We start from the raw sequence: 22,094 nt of genomic DNA, 5'->3' as shown, positions 1-22,094 counted from the left end.
ATGGCACCGTGTCGAATGTGGACGAGGTCGAACTGGAAGCCATATTAATCTTGGGCTAAATCGGCTACCGTAGGAGTTAAAACGAAATCGGAATTGAGAGGAACAGAAACTAATATTCACTGGATGGTCATATACCTTTTCACCGCTAGATGGGGGAAAGTGTAGCTTTAAGACAAGTCATTTCACTCGACGGCCATCTTTGAAATGCCTCTCGGGCAAGTGCAGCTCCTTTCTCTTTGAATGGGGAAACATCAAATTCTCCAAAACTGTTCGCAAAGCTTACGATTAAATTTCATATTTGAAGTCACCAATGAAATCTGACATCAACTGTCTCATAAAGGTGGTTTCTAAATGCTCGAATCATGACAAAAAAATTAATTTTTCAGTCTGGACAAAGCTAATGGGCGTGCGCAGTCCTAAGCGTGCGTCTCAGAACACGGTGTTTCAATAGCAACCGGAGCTTCTAACGGCAGTTGCAATGACGCGATGACTTTACTAATCAACGATTGGCTCTTTCATTTTGAAGGCGGAGCTTATTTGGCATACTAGGCGTTGCACTTTCCTCCATTCATAAATAATCGGAGTGCACTATCTTCCTATATATAAAGTCTTTAGTAATAGCGCCCCCTACCGTATAACAGTGAAAACATGGAAAGCCTGAAATTTCCTTCAATGGCGAGGAAAGAGTTAATAGAAAATGTTGCCTTAAATTGAAGAATTGACTCGAGTGGTGAGCTGTTTTCAGCCTGGAAGCAATCACCTAGCATCCTCGTACCAACGAGTGAAACTTACTTTAGTAAGGAGCATTTTTTTCCTTTATAGAATATGTTAAAAAATCGGGTTTATTTTGTCATGCAGTGTGTAATTGAGTTTTTTTTTTTAAAGCAGTGAAGTGGTGGAGTTCACAGGAAGCTCAGAAGGGCTACAGCTCTTTTGAAACATAATGAAAGGCTACAGTGAGGTGCACTGAATGTCTAAAAGAGACTGCTGGGCTGTCAGCCTCTGTGAAATGCATTCTGCTCACGTACTTGGGCTATTCTACTTCCTGTCTCATTTAGGAAAGAGCACTGGTTCCTTCACATTTGCGTGTTAGGCTGCTCTACTAGATTTGCATTTAAGAAATTGCCTGCCAAGCTGTACATTTTCACACATCATGCAGTGTTTATGTATTTCCAATTGAAATAGGAAGTTGGGGCAGAACATATCAAAGGGTTTGTCCATTTTTAAATAGCCTTTTTTTTTTTTTTGAAATACCATATCTGCCATAAATAATTTTCCGTATGCATGGAATAGCCAGATAACCATACTACATTTTAGAAATGTACATGTACAAACTAAAAAATGTACTGTATCCCACAATGCAATGTGCTTGTATTCATTCAAGAGTTTTATTTGTCACATACACAGTTATATACACAATATACAACTGGCAGTGAAATGTAAACAACCTTCCATTACCATGTTAACAAATGAACCAGTTTTGGGGTTTTTTTACACACAAAATTTAATTATAAAAGAAAATGTATAATGTTTTATACAGTGTGTGTGTGTCGTCCAGGTAAACCCTACATTATGAGGACAAAATGTCCCCACAAAGATGGCAATATCCAAAATTCATTTGACATTTTTTGGTCCCCATGAGGAAAACCGCTCCTAAATCAGACTAAATAATGTTTTTTTGATAATGTAAAAATGCAGAAAGGTTTCTGCGATGGGTAGGGGATAGAATATACATATCTTGAAAATCTTGTATATATTCAAGATGATAAATGGACTGATTTGTGATAAGGTCTATATAGAAGGCAGGATGCAGTATACACTCATGCTAGTATTCATTGCAATAGCCCATGACTTGTATGCTATTACGTGCTGGTTTTCAGATGGTTTTATTAGGATTTATGTGAAATTGTATGACTTTTCTACCCTGTAGATGCATTTAGAGCGAATAGACAAAACAGTTTTGTTTTCAGGAGTTTTAATGTTTCTTAAGGCACAAAAATTCTCTTGAATCAGGTAATTTTGGCCTAGATGAGTGGGTCCAGGTTGGGAAAGGCCTCCGACCATGATACAGAGACCCTCTTTAGGGCCGGAGCCACTTGACATTAGTGTCTACACTGAGAGAGATGAGTAGGGAGACGAGGATGAGTTGCATCTGTCCAGCTCATCAAACCCTCTTTTGTCTTGTGAACTGACCACTGTTTGTTCTAGTGGAAGCTGGGCCGAAGGCGCCTTAGCACCAGCAAAATATACATTTCCTGCTATGGATGTTTCATTGTTTGGTTTTCATGGAAAGATCACCGTTTAATGAGGATGGTATCAGCACTAATAGTTTTTTTTGTGTGTGTGTGATCCTTAAAGACCAGTGGGAAATAATGTAGGGATTTGTTTTATCCGTTGGGATTTGATTGGATCATGAAATGTTTAGCAATGATGTTATTAGTGGTGGCTTTTGTTCTGAACCCGTAACCCAAAGTATTCAGCTTTTGCACGCAGCCCGTCCTGACCTGCTTGCTCTATGGACATTCATCTGCAATTTTACCTGGCGGATGAAAAAACAGGCAAAATAATCTCTTAGACTTACATTAAAGAAATATCCAGATTCTGAAAAAAGAAAAAAGGGGCCAGGTTCTTTAGAAAATGTAAAGAAAAAGTTAAGAGAGAAAGCAGAGAAAGCAGAGAAAGTTATTACCTTTTGATTAAAATGATAAATGTTTTTTTTTTTTAGAAAGTTACCTTGCATGTCAAATCTGATTGCAAAAATAAAACGGCATCTAAACTCTTAAGTGAGATCAGTGTTACAGACCCGCTCAGAGGAAAGTGCAGTGGTTAAACTATAAAGGGAACATTTGTAAATGGACTTCCTGTGTTCTTTCTTCCCCCTCTCACCAGGCTAATATTGGACAAATGGATACGGCCAAGGATATGTGGAAAATGATCATGGGAAACCTCGCACTAATTCAGGTTGGAGACCTTCTAAAAATATCAATCCTGTTTGTCTAATGTACATGCCAACTCTTCACTTCACAAAGGCTTTGTTCAGACAGACGGTGAAAATCAGATTATTTGGCAAATCTGACTATGAAAAAGGCATATAAGCATATGAAAACCAATGTTTACCTACTAGATCCACATCCAAATGTGGTTTAAAATGTGTCTGAAGTCAGTTTCACATGTAACAATCAGTGTTATTTTAGTATTGTTTATATCCTATTATCACATTTTTTTTTAATTAGCTTTTCGTTTTTATATTTGCAGTTTTCATTTTCTTTTAGCTTAAGCTATTTAGCTTTATTTTTTACGTTTTAGTAATTGTAGTACTTCAACTTCATCTTATTTTTTTTCAGTTGGTTTCTAAGGCAACATTTCTAATTTGTAGCTTTTTTATCAAATATTTCCTTTTTATTTTATTTCAGCTTGATTTCAATGACCAAAATGATTTTAAATAGTTTTAGTTAACAATACTGAAGACTGAAGCTGTGTCCGAATACATATTTTCTCAATATTTCCTTGGATAATGAACTAATATAACATTCACTATGTACTGAATATTGAATGAATGGACAAGTCAGTGATTTAAGAAGAAACAGATCAGATTTGTCAGTCCTAAAGATTTGTTTGCAGAATGAGCAAAGCCAGAGTCAAATATCATGTGAGGTTTGACTTTTTTTACAGATTGCACGCTCGACTGAACAATTATGTAATGATTGGGTGATCTTTTTCTTGGAAATTACCCTAAAACCCAATAATGTCATGTGTACACTAATGATGAAAGGGAACAAAGTAAACTTGACATGAACGAGACCGAACACTTTGAACTTCAGGAGGTGTCTGAGTTCATCGTGTCCCTCCTGTTTTCAGGTTCAGGCCACTGTGGTCGGCTTCCTGGCTTCCATCGCTGCAGTCATTTTTGGCTGGATTCCCGAGGGTAATTTTAAGATGGGTCATGCCGTCCTGCTCTGTGCCAGCAGTGTGGCCACTGCATTCATCGCTTCTTTGCTGCTAGGTGAGAGTCATCTACTGTACCTCTGAGTTGCGAAAAACTGACAGTGTAGTTTAATTTGTCTCTGTGCTAACATCCCAGGAAGCGTAAAACGTCTTCACAATGTTGCATTTTAGTTCATCTCAGGGTGCTTTCACAGGGTTCGGTTCATTTGGTCCGGACCAAGGGCAAAAATATATACATTGTAGCATTTTCAGCCATTTTGGTTCCTTTTCACACCACACTGATTGCTCTGGTCCGAATCAGTCGAGTTGGTGAAACAAACCAAAATACAGTCCCGTGATATCATCCACATCACTCCATGGCCAGATGTGTCTGGGAAAAAAAGCCATATACTACATAGTTTGTATACACCACTTTAGGTAAACTATACATCTTGAGAATGAAGCATGGATGCGGCTGTAATGTTTTACTGCACTGCGAATGGCGAAGGCGCAAGTCACTTCAGGAGAAGGCATGCAATAATTCTGCTAAACTGTGACATTCTCATCTTCTGAAAATATTACCAACGCAGGTGACTGCGGCAGCTGGTTTAGTCCAAAAATGCGCAGTTCTTTAGGGAGTTGGGACTGTTCGAGGTCGGCTCACGTTCTCACCACAAACAAACCGCTCCAGTGTTCGTTTGAGGAGGTCTCGGTACGCTTGTTTGGTCCGCTTTTGGTGCACACCCGAGTGCAATTGACCTATCGGTAAGCCCCTCCCCTCGAACGCAGATGAGCCAATAGCAGTTGAGTATCAGTTGCACTGGGACCGGAACTCGGACATCTTTAGGTGTCAGCGCCATAGAGAAACATTGGAAAATCCGAAGCTCTCATCGGTTTGATGGTGTTTATGCTACAAAAATGCTAAAATGTCGTGCCTGAGGTACTGTAACACTGACTCCAGGGATCCTGGGAGGATTTTCTGTTTGTCATACTCTCGTTAAGTTACGTTTAAAGTCCCTGTTAACATACAAACCAAATTAACTAACTGTTCTCACGTCATGTAACACTGTAGGTCAAAAACACGAAGGTCTACATTTCAGTGCCTCTCCATATTAAACTGGTTATATGTAAATTAATTTAATTTTAGATATGTTTAAGGTCTACATTATCTGTCCTACTAAGGAGGACTCCTATTTTGATGGGTATTATAGTCTCCGGGTAGTGAAAGGAAGAGCTCGCATGCAGTTTATCTGAGTTGTTTTGCAGATACAAAGTTTACCAGTTATTAACTGCACCCTCGAAAAGGCATAAGGTCTGTGTATATGTTTGTTTACTGTTAGTTGTATGAGTGTTTTTGTGTAATTTGCTGTGTATGTTAATGGTAATGCAGCGGAGAGAGATAGTTTGTGAATGAGACGTTAATGCACACTTCTTATGCTTTGTTTGTTCAGCTCTTACGATTATTTTTTGGAGTGAATAACGATGCAATAAACTTGATAAACCATCAGTAAAGTTTGGCCATCATTCGGACAGGATATACGCTACATTCTGTGTCCAAAAACATCTTGGGATAAGGTTTTCACACTGACAGCTGTACATTGTAAGATATAGCAACTAAGGGGGGCGGGGCTTACCGATAGGTCAATTGCGGCATTCACACCTCCCAAACAAACCGCACAAACAAACTCTAGTGTGATTCAACCAAACTAAATGAGGCAGGTGTGAAAACACCCTCGGTGCAACATGTTAAATACATTTCACAGTGCACATTTTAAGAGAAAACAAATAATGTAAGCAAGATATTATGTGCTGTGTATGTAAGATGACCAACAAAAACACATTGTAGTTGCAAATGTGTATTTATTTCTTTTTATTATTTACAATAAAAACACGTTTGGAAATGTTGTAGAAATATAGACCTAGTATATTTGCTTTAAGTAGTTTAGTAAGTTTAAATTAAGTAAAGTTTTTTTTTTTTTTTACTATAAAAACAAAATCAGATCATAATGCCACATTTGTGAAATGTTTTGTCTACATTTCAAAAATGGTTCAATGAATGCACAAGATGCGCAAAAAACATTATTTTTGCGTGGGATATAAGTGATAGTTTCTTAAACATCACAACCTTTTAATTATGTAATATTTAAGGGATCGTTCACCCAAAAAAAGAACATTTAAGTAATGTACTCACCCTGGTGTTGTTCTAATGCCGTATGCCCTTCTTTCTTTTTTGGACCACAAAAGGAGAAATTAAAACAAAAAAAAAATCCTGATCGTGCTCGTCCATATAATGGCAGTGAATAGCAACCAGCATTACACTTTTAAAAAAGATGCAAAAGCATTACAGAACGATCCCATGCGACACGTGTCATATTTTCCAAGTTTTCTGGGGGTATAGGGTAGGGCTTGGTGAAAAACAAACCAAAATGAAATGTATTATTTAAAGAAGATCCTGACCTTGGCCGTTGGTCTTCTGTGCTCGACTGTGCGTTCGTAAGACTCTTTTAGCCCCGCAGTTCATTCCGACTGTCAGGTTCTTCCATAACATTCTCAGGAGGCATTCGTAAAGTAAGCAAAATGTTGGTTTATTAAAGGGGAAACAATAATAACGTACTGGTTACACAAAATTAAATGAATAAATAAATGCAGGGGGAACAGCAAGCTGAGTTCTGGGTCTCAGATGTTCATTCTCAGGGATCCCTCACCAGAACTAACTGGCCATCGAAAACAAATTCCTTTTAAGTAATCAGATCAAACCATTTCATTACCCAAAGGGGTCTCACAAACATATCATTTTAACGTTCGCATTTTGACAAGAATATTCACACAAATAAACCCCATAAACATATGAAAACCACATTTACCATAAAGCAATGACAAAAAGAAATATACACAAAATGCTATGCAAAAAGTAAACACATTCGAATTAACAAATAACCCCCAACAAATGATCCAAACATATGTTAAGAAAAAACCCTACATTTCCCATAACTCCCATGAAAAAAAATAATTTAAGGTTTCCAGGAAACTGTCCGTGTAACGAATCCACAGAGTCATAGAGATCCATTTGCAGCTTTAATTAGTGACAAAGTCAGACAGACAGGGTATTGATAGGTAGACAGGAATGGTATGGGCAAGGCAAAGAATACTCAGGTAAGCTAGTGCTGATGATCGGGGCAGGCAGCAAGGTTTCAAACACGGGTAACAGTGCAGGGTCGTGGGAGCCAGAGTATGTTCAGTTAGCCAGGAAACAGTCCAAGGTCGAGGTAGCCAGAGAATGGTCGAAGAGTTCCAAAAACAGTCCAAGATCTAAACCAGAATAAACAGAATCAGTAGACAATCGCTCAGTATGTATGCCAGGGCAGGACAAGACCTCGCACTGAATGGGTGTGAGAGAGGGATTCTTATACATGTGGAAATGAAGTGCAGGTGTGAGTGTAATCAATGAAGAGCAGGTGTGTGATCAGTCCAGGAGAGCAGCATTATGGGAAATGTAGTTTGCATGGCCATAGTCAATACTCTGGTGATGGATCCCTCTGTGAATGTGGAGGTGACACAGGAAACTCCTGTGTAACAGTCCGTTTTAAATACAGCCGGCTTTCGTTCCATGCTGCAGTCATGGATTTCTGGCAGAACCACGGGTAAGAAACAATCATAAACAAAATTAAATTAATAAAAATATTACACTCATAACTTTGTCTAGTGGAATTAATTCATTCACTAGCGTGCACTCTAGTAAAGAATCATTGGCGCAGTACCTTTTTGCGTTCTAATGCGCACCCCTCTTGAACAACCGTTTAGGTGAAATGATTTTTAACAAAAACAAAATGCATAGAAATTGATAAAACAGAAAATAATAATCCTAGCCTGGATGCCAGCCGAACTTAGCCCCGCCCACAACATTTTTACTCGGGCAGTTCGGTCTGGACTTGATCCATAGAGAAGTAATAATGAAATTGTCAGGGCGGGCTTTAGACGATGATGGACAGATGATCAACATTAACGTAATCATCCACGTCATCAAAGGCGCTTGGGTTGAGTTTGTTCTAATCCTAAACGGAGAACTTGTTCGTATATGCATTCACCTTTACTATTTCTCTCAGAAATGATGATCTTGTTGGTAAGTACTCTGTGTATCCTTAAATTCTTTTTTTACAACACCGGCAAAGATCGTTTACACTCATCTTTTTCTTCTAACGTTAGGCTACTTATTCCAGCGTGCAGACAGGGTTGCCAAGTTTTTACAACAAAACCCGCCCAATTGCTAACGTTCCTCAAAACTAGCCAAAAAAAAGCCCAATAGCTTTCCAGGGGGGGTTCTCCGGGAAAAAAGGCATTTGGGGGGTAAAATATGTGTTATGTTGGCAGGGCTGGCAGCTAAAAATCGCATTCCTGGGTCTTTATATCACATAATTGGGGTCGCTTCAACCCGCGGACATGGCAACACAGTGCAGTTGAGTTCTGTTGACATTTGATAACTAACGTTATGCGTCGCTCCGTTGCTCTGATTGGTTGTAAGTCTGTCCAATTAAGGTCTTTCCTGGTTCGGTTGAAACACGCCCCATAATCACAGCCCAACGGAGCAGTATCAGACTCAAATTCTGACTAGAATTGAGTATGACGACGTCAGGCTATAATAATCCCATAAAGCCAACGAAATATCAATCTCCTACCAAAAATAAATACAATATGTGGAAAATTAAAGAAAAGTCAAAACAATAACAATTCAAAGTAAATATGTATACTGTGTGGCCTTAGCCTTCACAACGACTCACCTAGAAAAAGCACACTAGTTGTGAGAAATCAAGTTTAATAAAAACACTCCATAAACACTACATAAAAAAGCTTTTCGCTATTCACTGCCATTATATGGGTGAGCGTGAGTGGGACTTTTTTTTTAATTCTCCTTTTGTGGTCCAAAAAAAGGGCATACTGTTTTAGAGCAACACCAGGGTGTGTAAATGATGACTTAATTTTCATTTTAGGGTGAACTAACCCTTTAAAGTTTATCGCAATATATATTGTAGTGGTGTTACTTTAAAAAAGGATAATGTATAGTTTAAAACATTATGACAATAATGGCTGTACTAGGTAAGGTGAGTAACAGTTAAAGGGTTAGTTCACCCAAAAATGAAATTTCTTCCATTAATGACTCACCCCAATGTTGTTCCACACCCGTAAGATCTCCGTTCATCCTCGGAACACCGTTTAGGATATTTTAGATTTAGTCCGAGGGCTTTCAGTCCTTTGAATGTAAGTGTATGCACACTTTGCTGTCCACGTCCAGAAAGGTAATGAAAACATCATCAAAGTAGTCCATATGTGACATAATTTGGTTAGTTTGACTCTTTTGAAGCGTCGACAATACATTTTGGTCCAAAAATAACAAAAACTAAGACTTTATTAAGCATTGTCTTCTCTTCCGCTTTTGTTTGAATCCGCGTTCACGACGCCACAGTGACGCTGCTGACGTAAGACGCTGTGACGTGTTATCTGGTGCGACAGAGCTTCGTTAGTCTGAGGGAGACGCACGCTGTAAACAAGCTGTTCTGCATTGTTTGTATTGCTATATATATTTTTTTTTTTGCGATGGTTGTTTTGTTTACAGCGTGCGTCTCCCTCAGACTACAAACGAAGCTCTGTCGCACGTAACACGTCACAGCGTCTTACGTCAGCAGCGTCACTGTGGCGTCGTGAACGCGGATTCAAACAAAAGCGGAAGAGAAGACAATGCTTAATAAAGTCTTAGTTTTTGTTATTTTTGGACCAAAATGTATTGTCGACGCTTCAAAAGAGTCTAACTAACCAAATGATGTCACATATGGACTACTTTGATGATGTTTTCATTACCTTTCTGGACGTGGACAGCAAAGTGTGCATACACTTACATTCAAAGGACTGAAAGCCCTCGGACTCAATCTAAAATATCCTAAACTGTGTTCCGAGGATGAACGGAGATCTTACGGGTGTGGAACAACATTGGGGTGAGTCATTTAATGGAAGAAATTTCATTTTTGGGTGAACTAACCCTTTAATGCTTGTTTTTGAACCTGGAAAGACAAAGCAGCTCTGAGGTCTCATTTCAACACTAGAGTGGAAATATATCCTCCAAACAGGAGGTATCAAAAACTAGGAATGCCTGGTCTTCATTTTTTGGGATTGACACAATCTCCTGTGTTAATTCCACCATTTCAACACTAACTTGACAAATCTTTCCTCCCCTCTTCTGCCCAGGTCTTATCATGATTGGGGTCATCATTGCATCCCGGAAGGTTGGCATCAACCCAGACAACGTGGCCACCCCCATCGCTGCCAGCCTTGGTGACCTGATCACCCTGGCCCTGTTGGCTGGCATCAGTACGGGCCTGTATAAGGAGCTCGGTGAGTGAATGTCACAGTTCTTTGGCTGAGCTCTTCGGGAACACTGTCGTAATCGGATATCTACTGTCAGTGCATTTTGTGATCCAAGTGCAGGCAGATATACAAGCAAGCAGATTCACATACATTATAGCGTAGAACTTATGAACCCAGTGGCCTAGAAACGTAATTCTCTTTCCTCTGTTTTCTTGGACCAAGTCAAGTTCAATGGAGGTATACGGATCTATCTCTGCAACTCGATATCAATCAAAACTCAATATCTTCTTTAATTAGCCACATTACACCACATCCTTTGCTTTGCAGAGGAACTTCCACAGTCAGGGAGGAAATGACATCTCAACACTTGCTTAGTGGTTTAAAAACAACACCATTTCCTTTACTTTTTCATTTAAAAAATGTACATTATATTTGAATCTGTATTGAAGCCACAATAATATTTTATGGCTACCTTGACATTTTGCAGGACTTAAAGACAACCGTTAATTAACACTACCATTGTAGACAAACGTCCCATTACAGTTTTGAACTTGCCTACTACTATTAAAAAGCCTTATTACTCCTACAACTTTCACCCAGCATTGCAGTTGTGGTTTTCCTTTGCGTAGTTGAAAACCACAAGCTCTTTCTTTCTTCAGAAAAGTGGTTTCGGGTTTATTTGTCAGAGGAAGTGAAATGTGCTTTCTGCAAGCTCTCAGACTGTCCTCCTACTCATTCACAATAATATAAGACACGCATGCTTTTAATAAATGTAATAATAGTGCACCGATATATTACAGTAATTGAAAAAAAGAAAGAAAAAAGTGCAGTTGTAATATAAGAGTAAGCATATGTTTGTGTATATGCTTATAAATATAATGCTTATGCGCATACTGCATATATTTACACTACCGTTCAAAAGTTTGGGATCAATGAAATTAATACTTTTATCTATCAAGGATGCATTAAATAATCAACGTGACGGCATGGCCAACTAGGACGTCACTAGGCCCTTTTTAGGGTGGCTTCAGCAAATGTGTTCAAAAATTTGTGATTAACCTTCATAACATATGAAACTGGCGGGAGGCTTGGCGGCGAATAGAGCGCACGTCAGAAGCAGAGGTGTGTGTGTTGATCTGAGCCTCATTGGTCTGTCACCGCTCATCAATGTCAAAATATTTGAGAAAACCAATCAAATCAGAGTAGGCGGGCTTTATGTTCACAGAAGCTGCTGAGGCTGAGCGCGAATTTTAGCAGCGCGACTCGATGTCAAGTGCGAGATATGTAGCTAAACTAAACATTTCATATTGGACAACTGCTTCTTGAAGTCAGAAATGTTAAACAAATGACAAAATTATTCAGGCAAATTAATAAACTTTTGTCTGATTTCGCCATTTTGATTTGAAATAGGCCTATGTAATGTCATTTATAATATAATTAACAAACAAGAAATATTAACAAAGCCGTTTTCTTCAGATTAGGCATAAGATTAATAGTAATGAATGTGTGCCTATTGTAAATTAATATAATTCCATTTGTAACCTTCAGTAAATAAAAAGCTTTTTTCTGCTTGTATTGGCCATAAGATTAGTAAGAAATGTGTGCATATTGTAAATTAATTTCATAAATTTAGTTACCTAGCTTTGCTGTTAGCCTTCAGTAAATTAACATGTCTATGAAAATGATTCATAAAACATAAATATCATTTAAACATATGTTTACTGTCTTCACTGACGAAAATGGAAAAACTTTATCAGTCATATCTGCCCACTGACATGTTTTCAAGCTATTGTTATCAATTTTTTTGCCGTTCAGATCATGTAGCTCATGGAAATTACCCAGCCTCACATTTGATTTCTTAGTGATTATAAACCTGCCTACATTGTATGATTAAGGGATGTACAATATGGTCATGCAGAAAAAGGCATTCATATTTGCTTTATAAGTATAAGTAATAATAAACAGCCAATATCATAATATGCATACTAATAAGCTACTAGTTATTAGTGAGAATTGGACCCTAAACTAAAGTGTTACCATTTTTTTTCATACCCTCACTGAGGGCTGAGCCCCCCTAAAATGAAAATCCTAGAATCGCCCCTGCGTGATGGTAAAGACTTTTACATGTACAAAACAATTTCTTCTTCTTTCTATTCAAGAATCCTGAAAGTGTATCATGGTTTCCACAAAAATATATGTAAGTACAGTAGTTAAAGACAACTAATATAAAGTGTGTCCAAATGTTAATTAGCTCAACGCTATTAATCCATAAGAAGAAATGATTGTTCACATCAGCATATTAGAATGCCTTCAGTGTCACATGATCCTTCACAAATCACAGGAATAAATTACATTTTAAAATCTATTCAAATAGAAAACCGTACTGTTAATTACTTCTTCTGATGAGGGTTATCATGTGATTTTTGTGTACTTTAGATTCTCATGAGTAATGCGCTCAGTCAGTTGTCATGCTGAGTCACGTTAGAGCATAGCGGAGCTTGTTGGGGCATGTTGAGGCTTGCGGATGTGTTTCTTCAGTGCACTGGGGGTGTATGCAATCTCAGGGTGCTTGTTTCATATCATACCCATTAGAGCCCCTAAAGCGACAACACTCCAAGTGGGAGGACATTTTCTCATTTAGATTGTGATGAAATTACACGAACACAGTGATAAATCTATTGTTCAGCTTTTTTTTGTGGCAACACCTTAGTGTTTTGATGTGCTGAAGTGAGAAAATGCACATGGAAACTTTTCTGGGAAAGAATGTTTGCATGTTTGTCTTCTCAAACCTCACATGACCAAACCGTCTGGATGTAAACATTTAAAATGGGCAAAGTAAAAATTGGCAGGTTAACCCCCAACTTCTTCAGAATCTGGGTGCAAAATTACACCCAAAAGAATGTTGTGTGTTATTGTGATTTTTCTCTTTTGAAACTGTCTGAACTGGTGTTGAATTCCGAAGTCTTGCATTAAACGTTAGTCATGACAGTTTAATCTGAAGAATCTAGACATCTGTATTTTAAGACCATTATTTTACGATGGCTTCAACTTGAACCAACATCATCATAATGTATTATTTTCTGTTATTATTATTTTTTTTATATGTAAATGTATAGTTTTGTATAAATGTACTGTTTATCAGACCTATCTTTAATTTTATTAAGAATAATCTTGCTTCCCTCAAGTTTTGAAAGACATTTAGGCATTCAATTTCCAGGAGCGGGGAAAACTAGCAAATGTATATTATATGTACATTATATATACTGTGTGTGTGTGTGTGTGTGTGTGTGTGTGTGTGTGTGTGTGTGTGTGTGTGTGTGTGTGTGTGTGTGTGTGTGTGTGTGTGTGTGTGTGTGTGTGTGTGTGTGTGTGTGTGTGTGTGTGTGTGTGTGTGTGTGTGTGTGTGTGTGTGTGTGTGTGTGTGTGTGTGTGTGTGTGTGTGTGTGTGTGTGTGTGTGTGTGTGTGTGTGTGTGTGTGTGTGTGTGTGTGTGTGTGTGTGTGTGTGTGTGTGTGTATACATGTATACATGTATACATATATACATACATACATACACATACAAACACACACACACACACACACACACACACACACAGAGAGAGTATATAACCTGTGTAACCTGTGTGTGTGTCTCTTGTGCTCATCAAGCCTGCATTTATTTTTACTTATCATTTATTCCTGTGATGAAAGCTGAATTTTCAGCATCATTACTCCAGTCTTCAGTGTCACATGATCCTTCGGAAATCATTGATATGATTTATTATCAATGTTGTTGTTGTTTTTTAACCTATGATACTTTTTTTCAGGATTTTTTTGACGAATAAAAAGTTAAAAATAACAGCATTTATTTAAAATAGAAATCTTTTGGAACATTATACACTACCATTCAAAGGTTCAGGGTCAGTAATTTTTATTTTATTTTAAAGAAATTAATACTTTTAATTGGCAAGGATGTGTTCAATTGATGAAAAGTGATGGTAAAGATGTATATTGTTAGAAAAGATTTCTATTTGAATAAATGCTGGGTTTTTTTTTTTACTTTTTATTCATCAATAAATCCTGAAAAAAATTATCACAGCTTCCAAAAAAAATATTAAGCAACAACAACATTGATAATAAATCATCATATTAGAAGGATATTTTTGAAGGATCATGTGACACTGAAGACTGGAGTAATGATGCTGAAAATTCAGATTTGATCACAGGAATAAATTACATTTTGAAGTATATTGAAATAGAAAACCATTTTAAATTGTAGTTGTTTTTTCCCCCTGTATTTTTACATTTAATAAAATGTTTCCTTACAGAATTCAATGATTATGCCAACCCGATGGTTTGTGCCTTCTTTGTGGCCCTGACGCCCATCTGGGTACTAATCGCCCGGCGCATACCTTCCACCCGAGAAGTGCTCTACTCCGGATGGGAGCCTGTCATTATCGCAATGGCGATCAGCAGGTAAGACAAACACTAATTAAGATAAAGATGCTCCATTTCCCCATTCCTCTTTATGATGGATGGATTACTCACTTGCGACTGACAGCGATATGTCAATCATTTATCTGACACCATAGATGCGGTGCCTTTGTGTCATTTAAAATCAGATTTATCTTCTTTGTGCTTTTGAAACAGTGTTGGAGGCCTCATTCTGGATAAGACGGTATCTAATCCTAACTTTGCTGGAATGGCGGTTTTCACGCCCGTCATCAATGGTAAGACTCCTTATCAACTCTTATCTCGTGTCCGTGTTTCTGACGGTTGTTCTTACTAGCCCACACTGTCAGAGATCATTGCATATATTGTTTGTTTTGCCCTGCTGCAGGTGTGGGCGGCAATCTGGTGGCGGTACAGGCCAGTCGAATCTCCACCTACCTGCACATGAACGCCCTGCCCATAACTGACCCAAACCCAACCCCCACAAAATGCCCTACCCCCTGGAGCTCGTTCTTTGGGTCAGGTGAGTGAACAGAAATGGCACACCCATCAGACCTATTATTAACAAAGATGTAATCAGTAAATATTGATAGAAGCGTATTTGCCTGTATTGTGTCTTAATTCATTCGGTCATGCTTCTACAATAACACATGACTAACTCAACTTTTACTCTATCATCAGCTGTCAACTCCCGTTCTGCCCGAGTGCTTTTCCTCCTGGTCGCTCCTGGTCATCTGGTCTTCCTGTACACCATTAACTCAATGCAGGGTGGACACACTTCTCTCACCTACGTCTTCATTGCATTTTACCTGGCCGCTGCTCTGCTCCAGGTATACCTGAGCATCTATTCTTCATTACAAGGAAATTTGAGGTTTAAAAGGAATGTTGTGTAATGTTTTTGGTTTACATGAGGGAGTTTTTTTTCTCCGTTTGGCATAAAATTGTGTTCTTGGTAATCCAGGTTAAAATGTTGACTAAAAACACAGATTTTCAGATTTTCCATCGCAGCATTCTCTCTTTATTTATAATTATTATTTGCCGCCTTTAGCCACTGCCTACAACTTGCTAGATCCTTCCTTGTAAACTGAAAGTAACTCACTTCCGTTAAACGTTTACTCTTTTAATTCTGGGAACAATACAAATCGACACCATTATGATTATAAGTTTGCTAAGAAATATTTCCTACTAAAGCAATGCGGTATTTGATTGGTCAAGCGCATCCATAGCATTCTGATGGGAGTGGCCTCAGATGGCAACATGCCCAGTGCATTATGGGTATTGAAGTTTCCTAACTATTTGGCAAAAGGGAAGACAACAGCCTCTTTTCTTTGTTTTCTCTAGTCAGGTAGCACTGATTTCAAAAACTTTTTTGCCTTTCTACTGCATAGGAAGGCAAGTTTTATTGAAAGCCAGCGGTGAAGTAACCTTTTAAGAAGTTATACTTTGGATTAAGAAAATTAACCTTATTTTAAGACTTCTACAATGTTTGTGCATTACGGCATTGAATTCTATTCTGTTACTATAATGCAAAAAATGTGTGTATATTAGGGGTGTAATGGTACACAAAAACTGACAGTTCGGTACAGCAGTTTTACAAAATTGCTTTTTATTTATTTTTATTAAACTGTGGTTTACTGAAAAAAAAATGTGTCTGTCCTTAAATAAATTAAACTATAACTAAAAGTTTATTGAAGATATTGCTGTAAACTATATAGGGAGCCCTTACTTGCATATTAATATTAAAGGTTAACAACAGAGCCCAAACTATTAGCCTAAATTCAGTAGCTTTTTATTTTTAGGTATAATAATCAACACTCAAATAACACATTGTGTGCAAACATGTAAGCTTCACATTAGGCAGTTTTTGCAACAACTTCTAAATCTAATTATAAAATAGTTTTTTTCTCCAATTCGTTGTTGAAATGTAATCATTTATACACAGTGTCTGTCATTTTCATGAAGACTTATTTAAACAGACTTATTTCATCAGACTTATTTAAACATACATGAAATAATCAAGACATCACTAACAGGTTCAGGAGAATATAATGAATATATAGGCTAATATAGTGCATATATTTAGTGCATATATTATTTCTCTAGTGAATACAATTCTGTGGACAATGAATGACTGCCTGAGGTAAATGTGACGCTACATTAGAGCCCTGCGCGGGACTGTTTTCTTCATCCCGCTCCCGCCCGCACCCGCCGAATTTCTGACCATTACCGCCCGCTCCCGCAACGTATGTGTTACACTCCCGCCCACTCCCGCAATATGTATGTCCACTCCCGCCCGCACCCGCAAAACTCTGAGAATTTATTCCCGCACAATAATAGAGATGCATTGATTTTGTGTCTTCTCCCGTCCCGCAGGGGAAAAAAAACGTATTTGTATTGATATTATTAAAGAGATTCATGGGGTTGTTTGTTTCGTTTTCCTGGCCTGCATGTAAAAAAAAAAAAAAGACAAATACAAATACATTCAAATATTATTTCGTTTTTATCAAAAACTTTGCACATAAAAATAGACTGCTTTGCAAAACAGAAAACAGAAAAACAGATTGAGAAACAGAAAACCGGTCCCAATTCGTCGGTCAGTTCCGACGTACGTCGAACGTGACCGACTGAAAGGAAACCTGAGAAAACATGCTTCAACAGAACGTAATGTGAACACAGAATAGCAAACGGACATTTAGAAACAATCCATTTCCACTCACTAAACTTCAATGTATTGTTTGTCAAAAACACCAAACAGTCAACTTGACCTGCAGGGAGTGCTGAGCGTTTTTGGTGAGGTATGATCAAGTCTCTATGTATTTGCCAGCTGCGCAATATGTGGATACATATAACGTTATACCGCATGATTTTGCCTACCAAAACAATTGAGAAACTTCTCCAAATGTCAGACTTTCCTTGCTTAGCTTTTGTGCTGTAAATACCTCGTTTGAGGCTCTTTTCTACATCATCTATTGACATCTTCTCCATCATGTCGTTAGGCAACCTCCCTATCCCGCCGATTCCCGCTGTGTTTTTTTTAGCCGCCCATTCCCGCCCGCAGCAAAATTCAAGCCGCCCGCTCCCGCGAGATTTGCGTTGGGTCCCGCGGGACTCAATCCCAATGCAGCCCTCTACGCTACATGACATTGTTTAGTTTACAAGCAGTTATATTGGCGTCTTTACACGCGTTCGCCGAACCGAAAGCCCTGTACCGAAACGGTTCGGTACGAATACGTGTACCGTTACACCCCTAGTGTATATATGTGTATGTTTAGAGATGCATAGATATAGGGCTTGACTTTTTTGCTCACCAGCCACTGCAGCTAGTGGTTTTCCAAAGTTACTAGCCACTCAGCATTTCAACTGGCCACAATTTTAACATCGATACCGTCTGGAAAACCTGCCATATAGACATTTTTAATATTACCTCATAATTTGGCAGAAGGTATATTAGGCTGCTGTCACTTTAAGACCTGAAGCACGGATCCATTATACTGTTACACATGCGGTTTCTTTTCTGAACGGTTTACGTTCACTTAAAAAATAACTGACCGTGTTTACGTGAATACTTGCCACTGGCATTTTAAAGTTATTGTGTGTGTATTTGACTGTTTAAGCGCAATAAGCAGCAAAAATAAATCTGCAGGAATATGCAAAGTTATGCACAATGCCGCAATCCCACTCCGAAATTCAAGTCCTATAACGGCAACAATATTCACCCGGGGCAAATGAAACGAGTGAGTGAGGGGAGTGTTTGTGTGTAACTCACTGTCTGAGATATGAGAGAGAGAAAGAGTAGCTGGTATTGTGTATCTGGAAAATTAATATTAGAAGTGTTTCAGATATTTCATTATCGATATGCATTGAAAAATCTATATTTTTGACAACACTTCATTGCACTTAGTTTATTATTTCAGATGCCTTTTTAAAAGAGCACAACTGAAAAAAATTGTATATATAAAATTCAATTCGCTAGTGGCTAGTAGGAGTGACTGCGTTACACGCCACTGCTGCAATACACCCGCATTTGGTGTTAATGTCAAGCCCTGATTATACATTATATATGATAATATCATTATTTTATTAAAAATATAATATCTTTATATCAACCTTCAAATGTTCTGCAATTCCCTGCTGATTTCCATCATGACACACTGACACATTCTGTCTTTCCGTCTAGGTTGTGATCCTGCTGTACCTTGCAGACTGGATGGTTAACTGGATGTGGAGTCGAGGGATGGATCCCGACAACTTCTCCATTCCCTACTTGACCGCCCTGGGAGACCTGCTGGGGACGGGCTTCCTGGCTCTGTGTTTCCACATCCTGTGGCTAATTGGAGATCGGGACACAGATGTGGGTGATTGATCCACGCTGCTTCCTTTGACTCTGTCCAAGCAACACAAATGTCTTTATTTATAATGCCACATAGAGAAATAATATCTATATTGTTATGGCTACTATGTCTACCATGATTATATTGATGACATTATTGCTTTAGTATTGATTTGTAATTTCGTTGTTGTTTAGCTACTGGGAGAACAACGATCCTCATTATTTTTCAATGGGGATGTTCGGCCCAATTTTACGGCCAGTCGCATTGGCTGCATGTAAAGATGACATCGACCTAAACTTGAAATATTTCACGAGGCAAACGAACATAGAATGCTTAATCACCAAGTGCTACAAAGTGGTTTAGAGATATAAAATGATGTGTTTTGAGGGCTGCACTCACAGACTTTGCTTACTAAAGACAAAATATATATATATATATATTTTTGGACCATCACAGAATTACCTGAATATCCTTAAATTTCTGGCTAAAGATTGAAAGGGTTACCGGTTCGGAGACTGAATCTCAAAGGGGACCTTTTTTACGATAAAACACGCATGCATATGCAGTAGAGTACTTTAAAACGCATAGTGATTGCCCTGTTTAACACGCAATGCTAGGTTTTCAGGATCTAAATTTGCTTTTAGTAGCTCTGCTTTACAGGGAGAGATAATAACCAAAAGTGCTTCTTTGTTTCTTTTGAAATCCCTGAAATACTCAAGTTGTGCAATGCAATGAGAGGTACATGGGTTGTTTACACTCAACACCTAAAGAATAAAGTATCAGACTTTGCCTCAATTGCGTAGGTACATTTCTGTGACCTACACAACAGTTTCACCCAATCAAAGGCCCTGAAAGATTTGTTTGTTGTAAGCTTCTCAGGCCGTTATTGTGAAGTCCACATCTGTTAATCTCCACAATCTCTTCCAAGGACTCAAAATACTGGGAAAATTCATGTAAAGTGGTTATTTTAAAAGGGCTGTGAGTTGGCAGTTTTCAAACGCAGGACCCATTTTGTCATTTTTTTCCAAATCGCAATGAAAATATTATATTTGACCCTTCACTAAGCTCTGCCCCCCTTGGTTACTTTTGCTAACACAAGCTATTTTTCCATCCAATGTTGCGTATTTAACTTATGTGCAAAATTGGAATATCACATAAAACATTTGTGAATAAAGCACCATTTCCATCCCATGTGTTCAAGAGAACAAAATCATCATTTCCTGGGAAATCGGCGCAAAATATCTGCAATAAAAATGGAAGTCGCTGCAATTGGTGAAGCCACTATGGCTCGCATTTCGTACATCATAAATGAATTGCACCTCAGAGCACGTAAAAAAAACCGCTGTCATGTTATCTTGCATTCAGAGGCAGATGCCTGGTGTCTGGGAACGCAATTGTGCGAGACCGTTCTGGGAGGAAATAATACCCAACAATTTTGATGACTTTGGCTCAGGCATTTCAGAATGACCAAATCAACATTTGAGATGCTGTGCCATGAAACTGGTCCACTGGTTAGTCCAGTTATCCAATCACATCCTCTGTTTTTGTTGCGCATTGAGGGATTTATTTGGTAAATGTATTTCCATTTCTAGTTTATGCGCATGTCTTGTTATCGGATAAAAATGAACCACTTCAGTTGAGCGCTTATGTTTTTTATGCACATTGCTTCCTGGCTCAGTGTCAAAGGATGTGGATGTAGAAACACAAAGCAACACAAATATCTTTATTTATAATGCCACTTAGAGAAACGATGCCTAATTTGTTATGGCTACTATGTCTCCCATGATTATATTGATGAAGACATATTGATTTTGTAATTTTGTTGTTGTTTAGGAACAACAATCCTCATTATTTTTCAATGGGGATCTTCGGCCCAATTTTACAGCCAGTCAAATTGGCTGCATGTAAAGATGACATCGACCTAAACTTTAAATATTTCCCGAGGCAAACGAACATAGAATGCTAAATGGTTTAGTGATATAAAATTATGCATTTTGAGGGCTGCACTCACAGCCTTTGCTTACTAAAGACAAAAATATATATTTTTGGACCATCACAGAATGACCTGAACATTTTGGGCTAAAGATTGAAAGGGTTACCTGATCTTAATACAGGAGATTGAATATCAAAAGGGGACCTTTTTTATGATAAAACATGCACATTTCAAGATTTTTTTGCGCATCTTGGCATTTCCATGCAGCTTTTTTTTATGCGATATCCCAAAATGCACATAAGTTTTACAGAACCTCTATAAAGTTTCCATGATTTGTAGTTAAATGTGCTCAGTGTTCAAAATGAATTGGAAATTATTCTTATGTGGCTGAAAGGAAATTACAAAGCATTTTATCGGCCCTTTTCCTTTAAAGAAATTGTTAAATTACCCAGTAATGTGATTAAAAAATGCAGAGCCTGCAAACTGGAGGCGAGAAACGCTCATCTCAGTCAACTAAAAAAGAGAAAAGTTCCGTTTTATAGCACAATGACCCTCTGGGTGTAGGCTAATATCATTTTTTGTGAGTGCATAATATCTGTGAAAGTCAGTTTTGACACAAAGCTTAGCTAATTCAATTGGTGAATTAAATTACTCTAAACGAAAAGCACCTACTCATGAAACGCTTTGCCTCAAAAGCCTTTTTACAATACGATCGAAGAATTTCTGTAGAATTATGCAAAAACACTTAAAAGGGCTAGTTTGATATCTTACACCGCTGTACCACTGCATGCTAGCTGAAGAAGTGCCGTTGTAACCGCGGTTCCCGAATGTGATTTTTAAGTAATGCTTTATTAAAATCCCTGAAAGAGTTTTTTTCATACTGGAAGAGGAGAGAGATTATTGTTTTTTGTGAGATTAATGCCACTCAGAAACACACTTGAAGGGCTAATATGGCTAGCAGCTTATCTGTACCTCGTTTCTCGGCCATAAAAAGAAATCTCTTATCAGTAGTTACCAGTACGCTAATGTATATTGTAATGACTAGCCAGGCCTTATAAAGCAACTGACCTCCATTTATCGACATTGTGTTTAACTGAAACGTTAGCCTCCCATTGCAAGG

General features: G+C 38.1%; 1 protein-coding gene across 2 annotated transcripts in view; it reads left to right on the top strand.

The window, feature by feature from the left end:
* slc41a1 (solute carrier family 41 member 1) overlaps positions 1-20,675 on the top strand; it is a 39,875-nt gene extending 19,200 nt beyond the window's left edge. Inside the window, exons 4-11 of one of the 2 annotated variants that reach the window (XM_079844813.1) lie at positions 2,890-2,961; positions 3,859-4,003; positions 10,159-10,305; positions 14,587-14,734; positions 14,909-14,988; positions 15,099-15,233; positions 15,392-15,540; positions 18,888-20,675. In XM_079844813.1, the coding sequence (XP_079700939.1) occupies positions 2,890-2,961; positions 3,859-4,003; positions 10,159-10,305; positions 14,587-14,734; positions 14,909-14,988; positions 15,099-15,233; positions 15,392-15,540; positions 18,888-19,073 (1,062 nt within the window). In that variant the 3' untranslated portion in view covers positions 19,074-20,675. The remainder of the gene's footprint in view (positions 1-2,889; positions 2,962-3,858; positions 4,004-10,158; positions 10,306-14,586; positions 14,735-14,908; positions 14,989-15,098; positions 15,234-15,391; positions 15,541-18,887) is intronic. The other variant, XM_079844812.1, reaches the window with a different exon arrangement.
* Positions 20,676-22,094: the final 1,419 nt, after the last annotated feature.

Source organism: Gobio gobio, assembly GCF_949357685.1.
Source record: "Gobio gobio genome assembly, chromosome: 19".
Taxonomy (NCBI): domain Eukaryota; kingdom Metazoa; phylum Chordata; class Actinopteri; order Cypriniformes; family Gobionidae; genus Gobio; species Gobio gobio.
This window is presented reverse-complemented; position numbering and strand designations above follow the sequence as displayed.